Genomic DNA, 23,854 nt, shown 5'->3' on the forward strand with positions numbered 1-23,854 from the left:
AATGTCCCAAAAGCCAAAAGTATATATATATATAAGGGACGGTTCAACATTAACATCTTTAACTGCCTCCCTATCACCAAAACAAAAGTTTTTCTATTTGTTTTCAGTTGAACGAATTTACAACACTGCATCAGCTGAGGAGAGGAACAAACCTCAGAGCCCCGACTCGTTGCCAGCGCGACAAACATTTCAGCGCTTCCGGCTGGGAGACGCCGTCACTTGAAGGAAGAACCTGCCCGCTCAGGTCAGGCACTGCCACTCTTAGCATGGCTGCCTTGCTTCAACGCCACCGTCCCACACCCAACATGGACACGGGGTGGCGGGCTCAGCCCCGGATGATAACACTCCGGAAATGGTTAGGCGGCGGCGGAAGCGGAAGTGCTGCGTTGGAGGGGGCCGCTGGCTGCGGGAAGTGTTTGTGGGGTTTCTCGCTCCCTCCCAACCACAATAACGGACGGAGGGCCGGCGTAGGTGAGGCAGTGGCGGAGTGGGCTCCAGGGCTGGGAAGCGCGCAGCAGAGCCGGGGGGGTGCATACGGCGAAACGGAAGCGGCGGAGGGGGCTTCGGAGCACCCGACTGCTTGGGCCCTCGATCTCGGGGCCTCTTCGGGCCTGGCTCTCCCAGGAGAGCAGGGGTCGGGTTTGGGGTTCCCGGCCTTCTAGGCCCTGGTTGCAGGGTTTACCACTTTCTCTGAACTGGACCCAAGATTCCATCAAAGTTATTCTGGGCCTCGATTTTCTCAACAAAATGGGAATTTGGCCTCTGGACATTTTGGGGGACACACCACCCCCACCACTCCAGGTTTCACGAATTCAGCGATTTTAATGTTAAGTCAGCGTGTAGTCCAGTAAATTGAGGAAGACTTTTCAGCGTTTTGAGACGTCTCTGAACAGAACACAGTGAATACATCTTCGAGAGGCTGCCAAGGCTGGGAATCCAGAGCCCGGTGTTCTAGTCTTCCCTTTTCCACCGACCCACTAATGACCTTGCCCAGGCCCATTACCCTCTCTGTGTGACAGTTTGCTTATCTCTTAAAAGAATGTTGTGGATGCCTCTCATGCCCCTGTTAGCTTTGAAAATCAAGTTCTCACCTCCACTTTTGAAGAATTTTTCCTTAGGGACAGATCAGGAAAGCATGTTCTCCCTGCATCCTGTATAGCTAGGAGTTGACTGATAAGAGATATTTGCTGTGTTTCTTTCCATACACCAAACCAGCCAAGGCAGCTGGGCACTTAGAAAGGTTCCTGTGTAGTGGGAAGCTCACTCCTGAAGACTTGGTTTTATAAACCTAAGCCAGCAGTGTAAAACACACCAAAGAGAAAAACAGGAGACTTTGATTTTTGTTCTAAAGGTGCCATTAATTGCTTGTTCACTTTGGGCACATGTCTTCCTGCCTCTGGACTTGAGATTTCTTATCTGTCAAATGAGGGTGTTGGATTAGATCACTGGTTCTTAATCCCCCATCCCATCCCCCTAGCACAACTAAAGGGTAAAATAATGGCTCTGTAAGACCATGATTCTCTGAGGGCAGGAAAGGATGGGATGTGGGTATATAATATGGGGTATATATTATATAGTTGTATAATTTGGAAAAACGGTGCTTGTGATTTTTAATGCTCACTTGGAGAATTACTGGGTTAGATGACCTCTAAAATTCTTTCCCTTTAAAATTTGTGATGCTGTCATTCTAATTTCATCTGGGTGAAGAATATAAACTTTTGTGTGTGTGTTTAAATGAATTTGTGCCTGGAGGTACGTACTTGATCTTTAGTAAAAAAAGATTTTAAGGCATACTATAGGAATAGAAAAAGATTTCAGTAAGGTGGTATAGTGAAAACATAACTGGAATTGAACTGGAGTTGAAGACCTGAATCCTTGCCCCAGCATTGGTACTTCTTGTGTGACTTTGGGCAAGCCAGCTAACTTCTCTGGACCTCACTTTCCTTATCTTAAAACAAGTGGTTGAACTGGATAATTCCTTAGGCCTTTTTCAGCACTATAATTCTGTTTTATTTGCTGTTGTTTTGAAATCTGTGTTTTTAAATTGTGGATGTGGTGTGGCATTTCTTTAGGCAAGAGAGGCTGTCCTAGGCAGTAGACATATTACTCTGATACAAGCAAGCGGAAGTCAGTAGAAGCTAAAAAAAATAAAAGCCATTGAAAGCCTCTTGACCAGATATGATTGTGGACATTGGTGTTCAGTAGAGTAAAACTGGAGGTAGAATCTATCTTCACTACCAGACTGTAAGCTTCATGGGGACAGAGACTTTGTCACCACCAGGCACTTAATAGGCAGTAAATAAATAATTGAATGAGTGGATGAATAGATAGTAGTAACCAAAAAAAGAAGGGGTTTCTCTGGAGAATTGTCATTGATTAGATAAAGAATAACAAGCATTATTAGGAGTTGTGAAAATTTTATAAAGGAGAGGTCCCTAAGTTATCTGGTCTCTTAAAATAAATTGGTTTATCTCTGCTCTTAAAAATGTATTAATAAGAGACAACCATATGCCCCAGAGGCCTGGTGTGATCTGAGGGAGTAATTAACTGAATATGCAAGGGAGACAGGAGGCTTTAGACAAGAAGGGACAGATAAGGGAAGATTTTCATAGGCACCAGTGATTGTCAGAATTAACAATTAAGTGTTAAAACCTCTGAGTGGAAAAAGAGGATTAGAAGGGGGAGAACTTCATTTTACAAGCTAGGAAATGTTGGTGCTTCCATACAAGGGTGGAGATACCTTTAGCATTATGGGTTAAAATATAAGGGTAGTTTTGGAAGCAGCCTGGTGACTTGAGTAAGTGGAGGTTAGTATAGTTTTGTTTGGGGTGAGAGAAGATTTCAGCTGGTAAATGGAAGGAGAAAAATGCCTCTTAGAGAAACTGTTTTGGAAGAACTCTTGTTTAAAGAATACCTGTAAACTCAGGTTCACTACTTAAAATGTACTTAGCCCTCCATGACAAAAATTATTATTCTTTTGGGTGAGATCTGCTAAATGGACAGTCACAGAATGACTTTCAAATACCTAAGGCAACCCTAATTTTTGAACGGGGGTGTGGTCAGAGGCAATTCTATTAGAGCATCTATATACATAGGGGCACAGCTCTGGAATGCAGGAGACAGTCACAGTGGCAGAGGGCTGACTTGATGATAGTATGTGTATTGTAGTGTAGGAAATGGCCTTGCAGGCAGATAATCTGAAAGCCTTTCTGAAATCTGACAATATATGCCTTGGGCAAGTGACTTATCCTCTCCTGCCCTGTGTGTCCAGCTGAAAATGGAGAGTCAGTCTTAGATGACAGCTTTTTTTCACCTGGCCTCTATGGACTTGCAAGGGATCACTGGATAAGCTTCCATGTCTGTCAACCACCTGAAATTGTACATGAATGAGCCTGGATATGTTTTGTTTTGCCGCCTTCTTGGGAAGAGGATGTATAGCTTTCATCATGTTTCTTAGATGGATATTTGACCCACAAAAAAATAAGAACTGTGTGATTAGGCAATCTCTGAGGTCCCGTTCAACTTTGAACATTCTCTGATTCTATAATTCTTTGAGAATGACATTTCTTTGAGGTTCAGAGTCTGAATCTCCAAAACTTGCTTACACTGAATAATACTAATGCTGCAAATATAAATAGTCTTTAAGTTATGTAAGCTGTCTCTTACTTATACTCACCTGCCCCTCACCCTACATGTCTACTTTGTTAGGCCTCCGACTTGTCTCCTTTCTCTACTGCTGCTAACTGGAATTTCCCTCCTTACCTCTTTTCCTTTTAACTTGCTGCTTCTGCTTTGGACCATCCCTACCATGTCAAGTTTCTCAAGTGAAGGCAGAGTGTTTAGTGGCAAAGTGCTGATATTTTAGAGATAAGGATGGGGAGAAAGCAAGAAAAATAACAGCTCATCATGGAAGTTTTCTCTTCTTACTTGATTTTATAACCCCTCAAAAAGAAAAGCAGTTGAGAGTAAGAGAGGGGGGGTGAGAGAGAGACCATCAGCTTGGGATTTTGCATGTATTCCATGCTGTTTTCTTACACCACTGATACTCAGTGCCTAGGATGAAATGCTCAGCATAGTCTAGCTAGGTATTTCACTTAAATGATGGTGAATCCACCTTTAGTTAAAGCAAACTGTTGTCCTCTGCAGAGATTGAGTTGGGGCATATCTTAATGGGAAGCCTTTTTTTTTTTTTTTTTTTTTTTTCTTTTAAAATCTCCTGAACATTTCCTGGGGCACCTACTTAGACTGGAGAGGATTCTTGGATTTCCCCCTGGCTATAGGTTCTGATCTGTCAACCCCCTACATCTGGTAGGGTAGAGATCTTATCTTTATCACAGCTTCCATCTCCATAATCTCTTCCCCATTACAGGGTTAAAACAGAGGAGTTACTATTCCACCTGCAAAGTAGGTAGTTACAAGAACAAGTCTGTAATTCTAAGGATGTTACGGGAAATATCAATATAATTTCACCTAAAATTTTGTTCTGCTAATTTAGTTTTTTTTAGAAGTTAGTGTTAATGCATACTGTAGGTTAACTATAGTTTTTCTGGGCTTGCTGGAGACTTATCCTTTGCATAATGCATAACATCATTTCTGAGTTATAAACAAGTGAATTTTCATAAATTCTATGATACTTAAGGTGGAGGTTGATTAGTTTAAAAATTAAATGTAGGTTATACACTAGGGCTACTAAATTCACTGATTCACACATAAGAACCACAGTGTTGCAAGATGATAAGACATACTAAAAGGTAGAATCATAAGATGAGGGTGTACGTTATTTAAGTGACTGGATTTAATGAAGAAAAAGAAGGAAGAAGGGCTAAGGAAGAGTTTGACTTCAGGAATGAAGAATCAGGAACATAGGGGTCAGGGAAAGGTTAGAGTTGTGAAGTGCTAAATATATGCTAAAATATAATAGCTGGAGAATTCATTTGAACATCTTTGTAATCCTTGGGTATATTCATCTCTGCTAGTTAATGGTCTTTTTGAGACTTTTGCGTGCTGCAGATAGTTAGCTCTTTGTTGTATGTCTTTATTAGAGTGTAAATTGCATCCTTGTCTGAGCTTACTGTTGAGATAAAGTGCTGTGGAAGCACACCAAGTGTTCATAGGAGCCAGAAGTGATTCTTGGCAGCAACTTTAAAGCTATTTTGTGCATATGCAATAATCGAAGTACTGATGGATATTCATACATCAGACATTTGAGGAGTTATGAGCAAAGACTTGTTATCTGTCAGAGTCAGGAGATTGAGATTCTTTTCCTTTTCTTGACAGAGACATGACCAATTAAATAATACACACATTACTATAGTAGAAATATGTGTTAAATCTCACAGGGAGCTCGAAAGGTAGATGAGTGGGAGACTATTTAGCAGAAGACTTAATGTTTAAGCTGGATTTTAAAGGCAGATTAGTAGTTTGCTAGTCAAGAAAGGGAAGGGAAAGACATTCCAGTCAGAGTTAATAGCATATTAGGAATGAAAGACTAAGTATGTTTGGAGGAACCATAAGGGTGTTGGTGCAGCTGGAGTGAGAGTCCCTAGGAGCAAGTGGGAAGAATTGAAAAGTGAGATTGGAAAGGTGGCTTGAGACCAGATTGGAAAGATTTTGTTCTCTTGAAACCAGAATTCTTTGTAGGCTGATTTTTGTTTGGTTTTATTTTTTTTTTTAATTAGAGCATTTGTAGGAATAAAGAAAAATGATGCAGAAAATGTTAATAGGGAAAACTCTGTGTATTGAGGTGGGGGTGGACTCTTATTTTTTAAGAAATACACATTGTCAATCTAAAAATTTCAAGCAACAGAGAGGAATATGAGGTGAGAAGTGAAAGTCTCTTTCCCACTTTCTTAAACCTTTGTTCTTACTCCGCTGTTGTAACCACTGTCAATATTGTCATGTATCCTTCCAAAAATGCCCTGTGCAAGCACAAGTATATATTTATCTTTTTTCTTTTATCCAAATGAGATAAAACTTTAGATGTTTTACATATTTTTTCACTTAATATGCAATCAGAGGAATGTTTTCAAAAGATAACTCTGTCTTCGATGCAGGGTATGGTATAGTAAACCATTTATTCAGTAAATACCTGCTGCGGGCCTACTGTGTGCTAGCTTTGTTGCGGGCCCTGGAAATTCCATGGTTGGCATCATATAGGAAGCCCAGATGAGGATGGATAGAGGCCTGAAAGCAAGTGGGAATGGAGCAAGAGTAGTATTGTGATAAAATTGATAAGACTACCGATCAAGTGACTATGGGAAATGAGAGATTGGGATATATTGAGGGTGATTTCAGTGTTTCTAATTTGGGGATTTGGTAGCACACAATAGAGAAAACAGGAGATGTTTTTGTATGTTTGGGTGGAAGGAAATGGGTGATTGGGGAGAGATGTCATTTTGGACACACTATTTTTGAAAAATGTTCAAGATATTAAGGCAGTATTTCTGATGGGGTGAGAGCCCAGGAGAGGTAGGAGCTGAAGGTAGGAATTTGTGTTTTTGTGTATCTGTAGTAGCTGAAGCCCTCCCTCAGAATGGGTACAATTGCCCAGGAATAAGAGGTCTTGAGGATGTATTGTCAAAGGATACTGAAGAATTGTCATAGAGGTATAAAAAGGACCAAGAGAATGTTACTTTGGGAGCCACAGGAGTGAGGGTTCTAAAGAAAGAATGGGCAGCAGTACCCTGTCCTAAAATGGATTAGATAAGAGGGAACACTGCAAAGAGGTTAATAGATTTGGTGATTTAGAGGTCAAAATAATCTTAAAGCAGTTTCAGGAGCTTTCAAAATGTAAGGTTTACAGAGAGGGGAGCTGGTGAGTAAATGGGAAAAGGTGGGCAGTGATAAAATCAGAAGCAGGTGAGTATATTTATAACTTCTTTATAATGCACCTATCCACATTAATGAACATTTCTGAATGTGAAACTTTATTTATCCAGAGGTCTGTTGGCCAAAATGTAGTGGATATCACATAAGTAAGTTTCTGAGATGCCAAAATTGATATCACAAAATCAGTGCCCTGTAGTTTATGTACCTACTCTGCAGAATTCTCTAGATCCATACGAGGTGCCTCTTGTTACTAATCCACACACAATTCTAAAAGTTTTCTTCTCTGGTTTCTCAAGCCATAGCTGGTTAAAGGTAGCAGATTAAGGGTGTGTGGGTGTGGGTATCTGTCTGTCTGTCTTTGGCATGTGCAAGGGGATAGCTGCAAGAAGTAACAGCAAATAACCTTTCAGCATGGGAGAAGAAACCAGAACACACACACATACACACACAGAAGCATAAAAAACACTAGGATTCTCTCAGCTCGGCAGTTTGTTCCCATTGCTGCTAAAGCAGAGGAAACCCAGGAAGCCCACTGTAGTCCACCAGTAGTCACTGGTGGGAGGCATCACAGAATATAATGCATTTCATATTGATAACCTCAGGTCATCAAGAAAAGGTTAAACTTATTGAGTCAACTCTATAAGCATATAGAGGCATGCAGTCCACATTAGAAAATTTTAATAATAAAGCATTAGAATTAGGAAGAAAAGAAAAGGAAGAATTGATGAATAAAATAATAAAGCATTAGAATTAGGAAGAAAAGAAAAGGAAGAATTGATGAATAAAGGGAAGTAAGAAATTCACTGATCTAGAACAGCAGTTCCAGGCGTGGCATCACTGTAGCATGGTTAACTCTTAGCTCTGAATTAGAGTTCTCTGAGTTTGAGTCCAGGTAACTTTTCAGAATTTTACCACTAATAATTGATGTGGTATTTAATGGGTACTATTTTTACATAGATCTCTCTTTATCTTAATCTGGGTCATAGCTGTAAAGTTACGAACTGATCACAAGGTGCTCAGACACAGCAACACCTCAGGATCCTCCCGTACTAGCCAATCAAATGTGTTACTTCATAAGAAAAAAGAAAATAAAAATGCTCCAACCAGTCTTATCTTTCTGCTCTTCATCTGACCTAAAAATTACAGTAGTTATTCTTTTAACTAGAATTTGAATGTCTTCTTAATGGGACGATATCAAAGAAAACCGTTTTATCACTGGAAAGGGTACCTTTTTGAACAATAACAATATATTGTATTTTCAGAATTTCTTTACCACTAGTAGAAATAACCTGGTGATTTCAGCATTTCTTTTTGGATTCTCTCTTAGCTACACTGAGCTTGACATTATGAAAACCAAGGAGGTTATTTTACAGATGAAAATACTGAGGTTCAGGAAGGCCTAAAGCCTTCTTCCAGAGTCTCATTGCTAATAAATTGCAGAACTGGGAAACGAGGGCCTTTTTTGTGTGTGTTTCCTATCCCAGGTCTCTATTTCAATATACCATTGTTTTCTCCAAGTTTGTTTCAGGAGGGGGACTTCAGGATTACCCGGCCAGCAGTCAGCACAGAGGACACTGTGCTATATGACTATTGCCCATCTTGTGCCTTTCTCCCTCTCTGAGATGCCTGAGCTTTTAGAGAATAGAGTACTCCTCTCATTTAACACCCTTTAGTGGTTTCTCACTGAGTTGAGGAGTAAGCACCCTACTAGCACTTCAGCCTCATCTTATCTTTCTCTTATTATTCTCAGCACCCCTAGCCCTTTGGTTTTATTTTCAGTGTCTTAAAAGAGCCAAGCTCCTTCCCAGAATCCAGGCTCTGCACACGCTGTTTGCACTGCCAGGCATGCTTTTCTTCCTCCTCCACTCCCCTTTTTGCATTGTTAATTTCTGCTTTTCTTTCAGATATCAGCTGAATGGTCCCTTCCTTAGGAAAACCATCAATGACTCAGTCAGGTATCCTAGTTACATGCTGCTTTAGAATTGTGTTTCTTTATTGCAGTTATCTGCATTTGTTATTTTGAGCTCATTTGTGTGGTTATTTAATTACCTATTTCCTTGCGACCCCAGGGTCCACAATCACTAGGAGGGTGGGGTATTGGGGCAATCCTTAGTATTTACAGTGTTAGACACTAACAGGCACATGTAGTAAACATGTGAATGCAAGTCTGAATGAATGAATAACCGAATGAACCTCTTCATGTGCCAACCTTACCTGTGCCACCTCCTCCATCTCCATTACCACCAATGCTAAGGAAACTAAAATTCTTATAAACTGTTCTATTATCTGGAGCAACATTATTAAAATAATTATTCCCAGACAATTTGACAATCACTTTAAGTGCTGATTGATAGAGCAAAACAAATCAAGAAAACTTCTGACCTTAATTATCTTACAGGTTGTGTAGAAAAGTCTGTGATTTTTATTGCCTTGGGTGTTCACTCACTCTCTCTTGCTCCCTCTTGAATGTTAAGGAACAGAGGTTGATTCCCTTTCATATTGCATATACTATAGTAGGATATAATTTAGATACAGTAAAATTTGCCAGTTTTGAAGTGTGCATTTTGATGAGTTTTGAGAAATGTGCAGTCATATAACCACCACAATTATGACATGGATTTTGAACATTTCCATTACTGCAAAAAGTTCCTTCAGACTCCTTTGCAGTCAGTCCCCCCTCCCCATCCCCAGACAATCTCTGATCTGCTTTGTGTCACTATAGTTTTGCCTTTTTCTAAAATTTTTACATTGTGTTGTCTTTTTGTGTCTGCTTTCTTTCACTTAGGGTATTGCTTTTGAGAGCCATGTATGTTGTGCATATCAGTATTTAATTTCATTTCATTGCTGAGTAGCATTCCACCATAGTTTGTGTATCCATTCACAAGTTGATGGACATATGGATTTTTCTAGTGTTTGTTATGAGTAATGCTGCTATGAATATTTGTGTTCACGTCTTTGTGTACACTTATGTTTTTATTTCTCTTGAGTAATAATCGTGTGAGTGGGATTGATGGGTCTTTAAATAAGTGTGTGTTTATATAAAACAGCCAAGCTGTTTTCTTAAGTGGCTGTATCATTTTGCATTTCATCAGCAGTATATGTGATTGCCCATTTCTCCACACCCTTGCCAACACTTGGTATGGTCAGTCTTTTTAATGTTAGCCATTCTTCTGGGTAAGTAGTGGTATCTCATTGAGGTTTTAATTTACATTTTCCTAAAGACTAATGATGTTGAGCATCTTTTCATGGGCTTATTTGCCACTCATATATTTTCTTTGGTAATGTATCTGTTCAAATCTTTGCCTGTCTTTTTATTTGGGTTGTTTGCTTTATAAATGGGAGCCACTCTACTTGAATATGAAGAATAGCAGAGAAACTGTCAGTCCTCATTTTCTGATTCTGTTTCTGTGAATTTTCCTACGTGCTAAATTTTATTTCTAACCTCAGAGTCAGTACTCGTGGCACTTTTGCAGTCATTTACTCAACATGCCCAGAGTGGCAAAAAGTTTGAGTTACCTGACACACATGTTCACAGCTGAGGTCAATTGAGGTGACTGCCTTCATGTTACAACTCTCAAATGGTGAACGCATGTCCTTTTCATGGTTTATATAGTGCCATATTTTCACCTGTTGTGCTTTTTGCTGGTGATTTCATGATTTAAAATGGTTTCCACTAGTGGTGCTAAAGTAGTATCTAGAGTTCTAAGCACAAGATGGCTATGATGTGACTTACAAAGAAAATACATGTGTTAGATAAGCTTCATTCAGGTATGAGTTTTAGTGCTTTTGGCTTTGAGTTTCAGGTTAAAGAATCAACAGTATATATTAAATAAGGTCTTTAAACAGAAGCACACATAAAACGAGGCTATTTTTTGGTTGATTGACAAAAAGGTTGTAATTAGAGGCTCCGAGGAACCTAATTGTATTTTCCCTAGGAGCTTTGCCTCACAATTCACCAATTCAGTAGTCAGGGTGACTTTGTAGAAGATAACTGCCCCATGTAATGAGAATTGGCTGTATGTATAACCCCAAACTAGTAATGCTCCCAGTTTTTTTTCTTTCACCTTGCCAGCTAAGTATGGGTCCATTTTCCCTCTGAAATTGTGCATAAAATTGTGTTTATTCTTTGAGGAGAAGGTCATTAATTTTTATCACATTCACAAAAGGTTCCTTGACCCCCTGGATAGTCTGATTGCAGCATTTTATAGGTTGGAGAATAAGAATTTTAAAAGTTGACTCAAGTTCATAAAAGTAGTTTGTGCAGATCCAGGAATAGAACCCATGAGAACCCAAGAATACCACTCTACCTTCTGCTCTGTTTGAGACCAGTGCTAGAGTCACTAACTCATGCATTTGGAAAGGTTTTGGCTACCTAGTTTAATAATCTTACTTTACAAATGAAAAAATCGACACTTAGAGAAATTGAGTGAACTAGCTAGGAAGGAACAGAGTGAAAATTAGAATCCAGGACTCCTGATTCCTTGATTTTTGCTTATTCTAAATAATGTATTTTTTATTCTCTACTGATCTTCACAAAAAGATGGTCTGTTGCCTATTGGATAATATTTTTATTAATTTCAATATTTTTTGTACCATTGTGATAGCACTGTGTCTATCTGTATTTTAAAATAAACATCACTTTACCTAGACCTTTTAAGGAAAATTTCTCCATTTGTTTATGATGTGCTTCTTTAGTCCTTTATTCTTTGCTTGCTTTCAGGTATTTGAGCTCAATTAACCAAGAAGTTTGCTCTTTTGCACTGAAGACAACACAGCAATGGGGCCACGAAAGAAAAGTGTTAGAACATGTCTCATGAATAAAGAAATTTCCGAGGAAATAATACCAGATGATACAAAGGATTACATGAATCAACTTTCACATGAAGTGCTTTGCCATATTTTTAGGTAAGATTTTGTTCAGTTTGACTTTAACTTACCTGGAATATATAAGTAGGGGCCAACCCTAGAGCTGCATTGTCTAGTATGGTAGCCATGTGGCTAATTTAAAATCAATCTAGTAAAAAAATCCATTTCCTCAGTTACGCAAGCTACATGTCAAGTGCTCATTAGCCATATGTGGCTAGTGGCTACTTTAAAGTACAGTACGGACAGTAAAGATAGAAAATATTTCCTTTGTCACAGAAAGTTCTGTTGGACAGCCCTTCTCTAGAGTATGTTAACTTTTCCAGGCTTCTGGAAATTTGTATTGACTGATGGATTTTGTTATTATAGTACCGTTTGTGTACAATATAAAACAGTGTTTCTCAAACTTTTTTGACTACAACCCAAAGTGAAAAACATATTTTGCACAGTATGCATATCTGTATAAGTGAAATCCTCTCTGATATTTTCTGTTCTGTTTATTGTAGTTATTCTATTCAGTTTCATTAAAGAAATGCTGATTCAATTCATTTAATTGATTTATGATCCAGTAAGGGTTTGCATTGCACAGTTTAAAAATACTAGGATAAAGTGCACAGGAAATAATTATGGAACAAACTTATTTTTAATGCAGTAAGAAAAGAGGTCAAAATCATAGCCTTTCTTAAAAGAATCCTGTTAGAATTGTTATTTTCCTTTAATGAATTAAGCATTAAAGTTGTTTTTTGATATATTCTTCTCAGAATTTTTTTTTATTATTATTTTACCCAACCTGCATATGATAACAGTTAAAGAAACCAAAAAAAATAACTCGCATTCCAGTTTCTACCACTCTTTTCATTGTCCATACTTATACCATTCAGGTAAACAAATTCTAACATACTTTGTCTTTGCAGTCAGAGATCCAAATTTGAATCTTGGACCTGTCATTTACTAACTATGGACCAATGATAGACAGAAAGCTGTTATAGTAAGGTTTCAATGAGATAATGGTTTTACAGCACTTAATATACTGCATGGCATAAATGCTCTGTAAGTGTTGATTATCATTATTGTGTCTCTCTTTTTGCATATTCCTACATGGAATATATATTAGTTTCAAATTTTTCTCTTACTCAGTTGCATATGTATCAGCATATGGATTTTCCATTACTTAAGATTATTTACTTAGGAGAAATTTCTACACCTGGGCTTCTTAAAAATGTCGCGAAGTTTTAAAAATTAGTGAATATTTACAGATTAAGAAGTTTTAAAATAGTGGCAACAGGGTTATTTTATATTATATATTTACTATATATATTTTAAACTTACATGTCAGTCTTTGTTTGCTACAGTTATTCTGTGACACAGAATGTTGTTCTGTAATTCTGTCTGGGAATAGAAGGTCCAATTAAACAGAACCGTGTTTTTTGTTTTTTGTTTTTTAATATAACAAAATGATACTAAAGTTCATCTGTCAGGAAAAAAAAACTTTGCTAGAACAGCCATATTTTTTTCCGAAAGAGTTTAGCCTTACCAGATGTCCAAATATATTCTGAAATCACAAAATTAAGGTGGTACTGGAAAAAAATAGACAGTTGGATGAAACAGGCAAACATGAATTCTATGTGTAGATTGAAATACATGTGGAAATTTAGTTTATGATAAAAATAATGTTCACATCAACGAGATAAAGCTGGGTAGCATATCAGTGATAATGTCACAACCTACTAACCATCTGGAGGAAAAAATAAAAGCACTGCTTTATCTCATATCTTCAAACTCAGTTCTAAATGAATCAGTGAGTTAAACAATAAGGCCATTAAAATTCTAGAAGAAAGCATGGGTAAAATTGTTTCTAGGTATGGGTGTTAGATATTGGTTGGATAATGGTAGGACATATTATGAACAGATTGGACCATGTTTTGAATTGAGATGGATCAGATACCTTAACATTTTGCAGTTTAAAAAGAATATTCAAAAGGAAGGAGTGGAATCAAGTAAAGGCTGTTACCCTGCCTATCATGAAGAAAACATGCCACAAATTGGTAGACTATATGAGCTGTGAAATAAGCCAAGTTCTTGAACTCAGTACGAGATATTTATTCTAAAAATAAACAAAATAAGTTTTATTTTATTTTTAGGCTCCTAAAGTTTTTATCTGAGGACCCATGTTGTAGTCCTATAGTAACTACTTAGCATGTTTTCACAAACAGGAAAATCTGTGCCTTTCTTTAAAAACACCCAATCTATGCTGTACCTGCCATGGTAACTGCATCTTTTCTAAAATGTATTTTATCTTCCTTTTGAACTCCAGCTCTTTGACCGTTTGTATGAAGAAAATCAGTAATTCCTTTTTCTTGGGGAAAATGTGATGTTTCTTGTAAAGTAATCTTGATTTTGTTATTACTGATAGTTTTTATGTAAAGGGAGTTTACTAGTAACTAAGGCAAATACTTTGGATTAACATCAGTGATTTGGGGGGAAAAGTTATAGAACACGACTTGATTTAGAAAACGAGTTCAGTATTTTTCATTGTTTTTAAAATGTGTTGTCATTTTGAAAAAGTATCCTATTTATATCTAAGTTATGGAGACTCTAAATTAAGGTTATGGTTAGCAGTAAATGCTTTTTTGGTAAAAAAAAAATTGATTTAATTTTATTCTCTTCATTTAAATAGTTTTAAAGGGGAAGAGAGAGAGGCCAGAGGTAGAAAAAAAAAATAGATCAGGGAAATATTTTGCAGGCATACATGAAATTTTCTTTTAATAATGGCCTGATTTTAAGTAATTAGACCAAACTATATTGACATCCCTGCTCTTTTTCCCTCTTACCTAGTAGTGTGACTTTTTGCAAGTTAATTTTTGTGAGCCAGTATTTCCACTTGTAAAATGGGATAATAATAACATTTACTATATCTAAGAGGATTCTAGCAGGAAACAGAAGATGCACTCAACTGGAATTTGAAGATAATTTAATGAAGGGCTATTTATGAAGGTGTGGGTAGGTTAAGGGAATCAACAAAGATGTTAGGGAACTCACCTCAGGGACTGGCAACATCGGAAAGCCATTGCCACCTCTAGCCATCCAGCTGATGCCACACTTTGGCTAAAATCAACCAATAGACAGTGCTGGGGAACCAAGCAGGGCAGAGAAGTGAGAAAAAGGGTTGGGAGAAGGCAATATGGCAAACAGTGTGGTTATTGTAGAATACAAATAAAGTACTGTGTCTGACAGTGTCAATAATGGTTAGCTTTTAATTTTTAAAAAGTTAATTTATAATCTAGGTGTGGGTAGGTAGGGTTGAGAAAGAGATTTTCTGATCTTTTAAACTATATTGCTGTTACTGAAAATAGAGAACAAAAGTAGAAGTTAGTTGAAAAGTTTCAGGAAGGAAGAGATAATGAGGAAGTTTGGAATAGAGGAAGTTATAATTCAGAGGAGGTGTCCTCACTTAATCCTTAGACAATGTTTTTATCAGAGTATGTGATCTAAAAGGTAAAAGATCTAGAAAAAGAAATTGTTACTATAGAATTAGTATACATATTTGCTGATGGTGAAAGTAGTTGAGTTTCTTGGAGGAGTTGAGAGGGAGCAGAGAGGCATTTTTTAGCTACCATAGGAACGGATTCTGTAAAAGCTATGGAATAATATTGGCCATTTTCAAATTGCCCAGTTCTCTCCAGTCTTTCTCATGTTCCCTTACCATCATACCTTGAAATGCACTGAGAGCTTTCTCTCCCTCTCTACCTCCCTCCCTCCCTCTCTTTCTTCCTCTTTCTTTTTGAGATTTACTGTCCATGAAAACTCAAAATAGAAAGGCAAATTTTACCAAATACTTTATGGAAAGAGCTCAGTACTTGTTTTTGTTTGGACTTGTATACTTACTGACTTACCTGTTGTTAGTAAAAATTGTATAACCTTATGCATATCATAATGTTACTAAGAACTGTGTGTTCTATACCTCGGTCTTACTTCATTCGAGGGGTAGGAGAATGGAGGAAGTCAAAATTAACCAATTTGTGAAAGTATTTACCCACTTGATAAATATGAGTTTCTTTCTCTCAAAAAGGTACCTCCCTCTGCAGGATATCATGTGTATGGAATGTCTTTCCCGAAAACTAAAGGAAGCAGTGACGTTATATCTGAGAGTTGTGAGGGTTGTGGATCTCTGTGCAGGGCGGTGGTGGGAATACATGCCAAGTGGTAAGTGAATTTAGCATCTAAGGTAATGGAAGCTAATGGGAAGTAATAGTAATGTTCCCATCAAACCTTCCCTGTTGTCTTAAGAGAGGCACTATATGTCAGCCTTTATGTAAAAGGCAGGATTTTATCCAAATTATAACTAAACCTATAGGTTAGTAAAGTGCATTTTGCCTGAGGCCTTTAATGGTCTATTTTAATGGTTTCCTTTTTTTTGTTTCCTTCTCCTTAAGGAATTACTTCACCCTGCTCCACAAATGCATGTTTGGAGAACACTTATTGAGCCTTTGCTTTTAACTAACTACATGTGTATCATGTTAGACAAAGTATACTTTATTCTATGATATTTCTTGGTGAATGGTAACATTCTCCATCATAGTTTTCCTGAAGTACACTTAACTGCAACCTCTGGTTAAACAAATGTTTATCTGTTTTTGTAAGATACTCTAGTTGGCTACAGAAATTGCACTTCCAGAACTTCCATTTCTTTACCACTGTTAGGAGGCCTATATTAGGTTCTGGAGATTCTCAAATTAAGGCACTGGCCTTGCAGGTGAAGAACTCAGCAGCCTAACTACAGTAAATTGGCCTCATTTGAAGAGGCCATTGGAAAAGATAGGTTGTGGCTTTGGTTAAGCAAGCACACCTGAAAAGAAAGAATTACAATTAAAGACCAATTGTGGCTTCTTTTCAGTTGACACTAATCCATTAATTAGTGCCCTTTACTTACTGTTCAGGTGATGAGATTCTGAAAATATGATGAAGCCTAGCAAAAAAAGCTTTAATAGAAGTAAAGGGCTGAGGAGTTAGTTTTATTCTATTCTGCAGATATCATACTACTTCTGCAATGCTGGAATATTGTGGACTTTGGGGTGCTAAATCCTTTCAAGAGGGTCTTCAGTCAACTGATAACTCTTATCAGTTGGCTTCAATAGTTATCAAATGTATACCTTCTTGTGAAGAACATTGCAAAGACCTGACGCAAAAACTTAGCTTGGTAGAAAGACAAACCACGGTTGTCTTCATTTATGTTAAAAAGCCATCCCAAGAGAAAAGAGTTCATTTATATCAGAGGTGGTCATTTCTAGCAGGAAAGAAAAAAATTAGGCACTGTGAAAATGACAGTCTTGTTTCTTATATTAAATTTGCTTAAGTAGAGATTAGGCTAGCAGGAATTCTGGACATGGGATGAATTCATTATATAAAGAGGCAGAGTAGCACAGCTCCCATGCGACACAATCTTAGTGTTAACATCTCTAACCCTCATCAAATTAGAGAAGAATTTGTCTGCTGAGTTCCCTCAGGGTGTGATACACACCTGTGAGCCCAGGGCTCCCCATCTCCACAAGTTATATAAAAGAGAGCAGGAGCCAAATAGTCTCTAGTCTAGAATAAGAGCTCACTGATGCCACCCTGGCCTGTTCTCTGTTCTGGACTTGAAACCCTTATATAATAATGCCAACTAGGGTTTTTATGTAGTACCTTACAGTTTACAAACGTGATCTCTTTTGATTCTCATACCATCTCTTTAAAAACGTAGAACTGTCCCCAATTTATGGTGAGAGGCAGTGTAGGTATGACAAAAGAGGATGAACACTGGCAGTAGCCAGAATTGGTTTTGAATTTTGGCTTTGTCATTTGTTAGCTCTCAAACCCTGTGAAATTCAGTTTTTGCTTTTGTAAATGGGGTGATCATTGTATTGAGAGAATGAGAAAACATGAAATGCTTAGCCCATTGAGTGACTCGGTCATACCGATTTCTATAAAAAATAGTCATAAGAGTTGTTAAAATTAGAGAGACAAGAAATCCCTGAGATCCCTTCATACTTTTCAGTTTTATGATTCTAAAATTAATGTAACATCTGAACTAGCCTGTACAAATAGAACAACTTTTGAAAACTTCAGTAGTGTAAAACTTAGTCAATTGGGGCTTCATTTTTATTCTTGACAGTTAATATTTTTATTTGTCATTGGTGAGTAGGCAGTTGGCTTCCTGACAGCCTCCATTAAAAAAAAAAAAGAAGGCCCAGTGATTTGAGTATCATCTATATGAGACTTGACTTCCTACTTATCTAACCAGAAGCTCCTGCTCTGGAAGAAACCTGCTTCTCTCCCTTCCCATCTTATTGATTCCCTGTATGAAGCACAGTTGGCCCCCCAGATAACCAACTTCCTGTTAGTCAGCATCCTCTTCATTTGGATCACTCCTGTTGTTTTAGCTAACTTGCATCTGTCTACTTCAAAAGAATGATTTGTTTAAAATGACCAGGGATGTTAAACATAGGACAGAGTGGTTATTAGGAAATGGGTAGTATAAGAGAACTAATTTGAGATGGGGATTAGTCCAAACTCTGAGCTTCCTGAAGGTAAGGATCATGCCTTATTCATTTCTTTCGGTACAGACCTGGACACGCCCTTAGCAGGGCAGAGGGGAGTTGATCAGGTGGGGCAGACCCACCCCACCCACCAGTCAAATAGCTCCAAGTCATCTGGATTAAAAGTATGTTGTTCTTAGTCGAAGACAGGATTCTGTGCCTTAAAAATAATAAAAGCCTCAGCTATAAAGTATTAACTCGGAATAAGTAGAGTTTCTGACACATTTCCTCTGTTACCAAAGGAATATATTTTCTGTTGAACTTCTCAGGCTTCACAGATTCCAGTTTTCTAACATTGTTAAAGAAGATGCCAGATGTCGAACAACTATATGGCCTTCACCCTAGATACCTTGAGAGGCGAAGGGTGCGGGGTCATGAGGCCTTTAGCATTCCAGGAGTCCTAGAAGCTTTGCAGGCATGCCCAAACTTAGTGGTGAGTGCACCTGGTCAAACAGTTTGACATCATCCGACTGATGAAATCATAGACCAAAGGAATGATAAAGTATAACATGTTCACTCACATGAAGATTTTATCCATAACAAACTTTTAAGTTTCATTGCATATTTAGCATCTTATGATACAGAAATAGAAGCTTTGGATGCTAAATTAAAAGCCTTTTTTATGCTTGCTCTGGCATTATTTTCTAGGGTGTGGAGACTTCTCATCTGGAGTTGGTAGAATCCATTTGGACATACATGCCACATGTTCATATTTTGGGGAAGTTTCGTAATCGTAATGGAGCATTTCCAATTCCTCCTGAAAATAAACTGAAAATTCCTATAGGAGCCAAAATTCAAACTTTACATTTAGTGGGTAAGTACATGTTTCTTGGGTCACTTGTGACTCCTTGAAATGCCACATCTGGAATATTCACTGAAAGGGAATAATGAGAATTTGAGAAATGCCTTTTTTACTTGATGCCAGAAGAATGCTTGTGAAACTTGTGTACAAATTTAGATTTCCCATTAAAGGGCCCATGAAAGAAATAATGCTTTGCAAACAATCTATTCCCTTTTTGAAGACAGTTTGAGTTGTTTTGAAAGTTTTTTTTCTCATTGAGCCAAAATCCTACCCTTGTTCTCTAATACTCACCTTTTGATCCTAGTTCTACCCTCTAGAAGAATACTCTCCAATACAACTTTCTGTGTTGATGGAAATGTTCTATATTTGTATTGTTCAATATGGTGGCTAGTGAAACTGAGGAACTAGAATTTAAAAAAAAAAAATTATTTTAATTAATTTAAATCTAAATGACCACATGTAGCTAGTAACCTGTTTATTATTTTATTATTAGTTTGCCTTTATATTCTCTAAGGAAAAAAATTCCTCTGTGTTCTTCAACCCAGAGCCAATAGAAAACTCTGCTACTTATCTTTTCCCCCCAGAAATGAGGAGAAGATGGTCTTTTTCCTAAGGCGGCTACTATTTGCAATAGTCACAGTGTGTATTCTATGTCTAAACATTCTTCAAAGTCATATCCCAATAATTTCAACCAAGGTAAATAAGGAAGGGCAGACATTTTCTTTAATTTGTCATCTCTGGCTTAGACTGCCGAAAGGTCTTTTGGGGGAACTTCTGTTACTGTAGTTTGACCTTCAATATTTATTTACTTAAAATCGTTTCATTCAAAATATGGGTATTGAGTATCTGCTATGTTCCAGTTACTGGGGATGGTCCCGAGGAAATGGAGATTTCTAAAATTGGCATCAGGTGGTGAGGGGATCCAGTGGTGAAGTAGCATGGAAGATAAGGATTAGGTCTTAAGACCTGTATATACATTTATGGAAGAAGGTCTTTGGCATTTATAAAATCAGGGAATGATTCTCATTAGGGACTTGGATCTCTAGTTTGACACTGGATTTTTAGATAATAAAGGGAGTCTGTTATATCCAAAGTCCTTGAAGTCAGGGTCTGTTTTTTTTTTTTTTCCCCCAGTTTTATTGAGATATATTCACATACCGTACAGTCATCCACAGTGTACAATCAGTTGTTCACAGTACTGTCATATAGTTGTGCATTCATTACCACAGTCAATTTTTGAACATCTTCATTACTCCAAAAAAGATAAAAATAAGAATAAGAATACAAGGAAAAAAAGAACACTCAACCTGAGTACCTCTTTGTTGCTCACATGTGGCTCTCTCTGTCTAGCTAAGCCATCTCAGCAGGTGATCTCACTGTCCTCCCTCTTAAGTGGGACCTGACTCCCAGGGTTGTAAATCTCCCTGGCAATGCAGGGTGTATGACTCCTGGGGATGAATCTGGACCCAGCATTGTGGGATTCAGAACATCTTCTTGACCAAGAGGGGTATGCAAAATGAAATAAAGTTTCAGTGGCTGAGAGATTTCAAATGGAGTCAAGAAGTCACTCTGGTGGACATTCTTATGCACTATATAGGTAACCCTATTTAGGTTTTAATGTATTGGAATAGCTAGAAGTAAATACCTGAAACTGTCAAACTCCAACTCAGTAGCCTGGACTCTCGAAGACGATTGTGTAGCAATGTACCTTACAAGGGGTGACAGTGTGATTGTGAAAACCTGGTGGATCACACTCCCTTTATCTAGTGTATGGATGGATGAGTAGAAAAATGGGGACAAAAATCTAAATGAAAAATAGGGTGGGATGGGGGGGATGATTTGGGTGTTCTTTTTTACTTTTATTTTTTATTGTTATTCTGATTCTTTCTGGTGGAAGGAAAATGTTCAAAAATAGATTGGGGTGATGAATGCATAACTGTATGATGGTACTGTGAACAGTTGATTGTACACCATGGATGATTGTATGGTATGTGAATATGTTTCAATAAAACTGAATTTAATTAAAAAAAAAATATATTCCATACCCCTTAAACCCCCCTATTATTTATATATTTTTTTGTCTTTATTTTATTTTTCATCTGCCCATACACTGGATAAAGGAAGTGTCAGTCACAAGGTTTTCGCAATCACATGGTCACACAATAAAAGCTATAGTTATACAATCATCATTAAGAATCAAGTCTACTGGATTATAGTTCAACAGATTCAGGCATTACCTTCTAGCTATTTTAATACACTATGAACTAAAAAGGAATATCTATATAATACATAATAATAACCTCCAGAATGTGCTTTTCACTCTATTTGAAATCTCTTAGCCACTGAAACTTTATTTTATTTTGTTCCTTTTCCCCCTTTTCGTCAAGAAGGCTTTCTCAATCCCACAATGCCAGGGACAGGCTCATTCCTGGAAGTCATGTCCCATGTTTCCAGGAAGACTTACCCCTCTAGGAGTCATGTCCCACGTAGAGGGGATGGTAGTGAGTTTATTTGCATAATTGGCTTAGAGAGAGGCCACATCTGAGCAACAAAAGAGGTTCTCTAGGGGTGCCTCAGGCATAATTATAAGTAGACTTAGTTTCTTCTTTGCAGGAATAAATTTCATAAGGACAAGCCCCAATGTCAAGGGCTTGACTTATTAAATTGGGAGTCACTGAGGAGAACCTAAGATGGCGCCTAGGTGAGACAGGGCGAAAAAACACCTCCGTGAAAAATACTAGATAAAAACCAGAAAGTGACCTAGAATATCAGTTTCAGCGATGCACCAGCTAGACAAGGTCTGCTAAAACCACAGGGACCATGCATTTGGTGATACCAGGAGTCTGCATGCTGAAATGAGTGAGTAAGCCGGCTGAAAGTCCTGCGGCCATGCTGCAGTGTGGGGAAACCGGGGGTTGGCGTTTGGAGATGGACTAGTTCTTTAAAAAAAAAAAAAAAAAAAAAACCCAGGAGCAGCTGCAGTTACTACAGTGAGAAACACGCAGTGAAGCACGGCAGGAGTGGGCTGTGCCAACCTCTCAGTGTCTGGCGTGGAGGATAGCCCACTGCTGATTGCCTCAGGGCCTGGGGGAGCAGAGGGGAGAGCCAAAAGGAGAAAGAAACCATGCTGCTTGCAGCTCCCCAGCAGGCTGGAGACACTCCTGCCCGGGGCTGTACCCACAGCCCAGAGCCGTGCCAGTAAACCCAGTGTGACAGGGAGTATATCCCATGGCACCGTGCACACGCCACAGTATTGGCCGTGGAGAGTGGCCTTGGGTGCATACACAGCTAGTTGTCCCAGAGCTGGGAAGGCGGAGCTGTGTGAAAAGGTGGGGGGTTGAGACGCCCCATTCAGGCATCTTTACGTCAGGCTGGGAGTGCCCCTGCACGGCCCGGCTGCCCAGGGCTTCGCTTGAGGGACGGCATGCACTTGTGACATAGCACAGCCTTCCCTCAGGAGAGGTCCTGGGAAATCACAGCTGAGAAGGGGGGCCCGCTCAGAAATCCCAGGAACGCTACATCAATGCCAGTGACTTGTGGGTCAGCGGCAGAGAAAATCTGGGGCAAAACTGAAATGAAGACTTAGACTCTTGCCTTGAATTTCCGGGAACACCTAGGAGGTTTGAATATTAAAGCTGCCCCGCCTCTCTCACCACCCAGACACACGCCCCACATTCAGGGCAGACAGCACCAACAACGCACCCAAACTGAATTCACCAGTTGAACCCCACAAGAATCATTTCCTCACACACCACAAAGACAAAGTTGAGGAGAACTGACTTGAGGGTAATAGGTGACTCGCAGACGCCATCTGCTGGTTAGTTAGAGGAAGTGTATGCCACCAAGTTGTAGTTGTGAAAAATTAGATTGGTATTTTTTACAACTTGAAAGAACCCTATCAAGCAAAGCAAATGCCAAGAGGCCAAAAACAACAGAAAATCTTAAAGCATATGATAAAACCAGACGATATGGAGAACCCAATCCCAAACACCCAAATCAAAATATCAGAAGAGACACAGTACCTGGCACAATTAATCAAAGGACTACATTCAAAGAATGAAAGCATGGCACAGGATATAAAGGACATGAAGAAGAACATGGCACAGGATATAAAGGACATAAAGAAGACCCTAGAAGAGCATAAAGAAGAAATTGCAAGAGTAAATAAAAAAATAGAAGATCTTATGGAAATAAAAGAAACTTGGCCAAATTAAAAAGACTCTGGATACTCATAAGACAAGATTAGAGGAAGTTGAACAATGACTCAGTGTCCTAGAGGACCACAGAACAGAAAATGAAAGAACAAAAGAAAGAATGGGGAAAAAAAATAGAAAAAATCGAAATGGATCTCAGGGATATGATAGATAAAATAAAACGTCCAAATTTAAGACTCGTTGGTGTCCCAGAAGGGGAAGAGAAGGGTAAAGGTCTAGAAAGAGTATTCAAAGAAATTGTTGGGGAAAACTTCCCAAACCTTCTACACAATATAAATACACAAAGCATAAATGCCCAGCAAACTCCAAATAGAATAAATCCAGATGAACCCACTCCAAGACATATTCTGATCAGACTGTCAAATATGAAGAGAAGGAGCAAGTTCTGAAAGCAGCAAGAGAAAAGCAATTCACCACATACAAAGGAAACAACCTAAAACTGAGTAGTGACTACTCAGCGGCCACCAGGGAGGCGAGAAGGCAGTGGCATGACATGTTTAAAATTCTGACAGAGAAAAATTTCCAACCAAGAATACTTTATCCAGCAAAACTCTCCTTCAAATTTGAGGGAG

At 38.4% G+C, this 23,854-nt stretch overlaps 1 protein-coding gene across 4 annotated transcripts in view; it reads left to right on the forward strand.

Moving 5' to 3' along the window:
- The first annotated feature begins 371 nt into the window (after positions 1-371).
- The window catches only part of FBXO38 (F-box protein 38), a 65,769-nt gene continuing 42,286 nt past the window's right edge, over positions 372-23,854 (forward strand). For 3 of the 4 annotated variants that reach the window (XM_037801046.1, XM_037801047.1, XM_037801050.1), the window contains exons 1-5: positions 372-471; positions 11,549-11,733; positions 15,761-15,894; positions 18,536-18,699; positions 18,915-19,080. In XM_037801046.1, coding sequence (XP_037656974.1) covers positions 11,606-11,733; positions 15,761-15,894; positions 18,536-18,699; positions 18,915-19,080 — 592 coding nt within the window. In that variant the 5' untranslated portion in view covers positions 372-471; positions 11,549-11,605. Of the gene's footprint in view, positions 472-11,548; positions 11,734-15,760; positions 15,895-18,535; positions 18,700-18,914; positions 19,081-23,854 lie in introns of those variants that run through there. The other variant, XM_037801048.1, reaches the window with a different exon arrangement.

Source organism: Choloepus didactylus, chromosome 13 (assembly GCF_015220235.1).
Source record: "Choloepus didactylus isolate mChoDid1 chromosome 13, mChoDid1.pri, whole genome shotgun sequence".
NCBI classification, from domain to species: domain Eukaryota; kingdom Metazoa; phylum Chordata; class Mammalia; order Pilosa; family Megalonychidae; genus Choloepus; species Choloepus didactylus.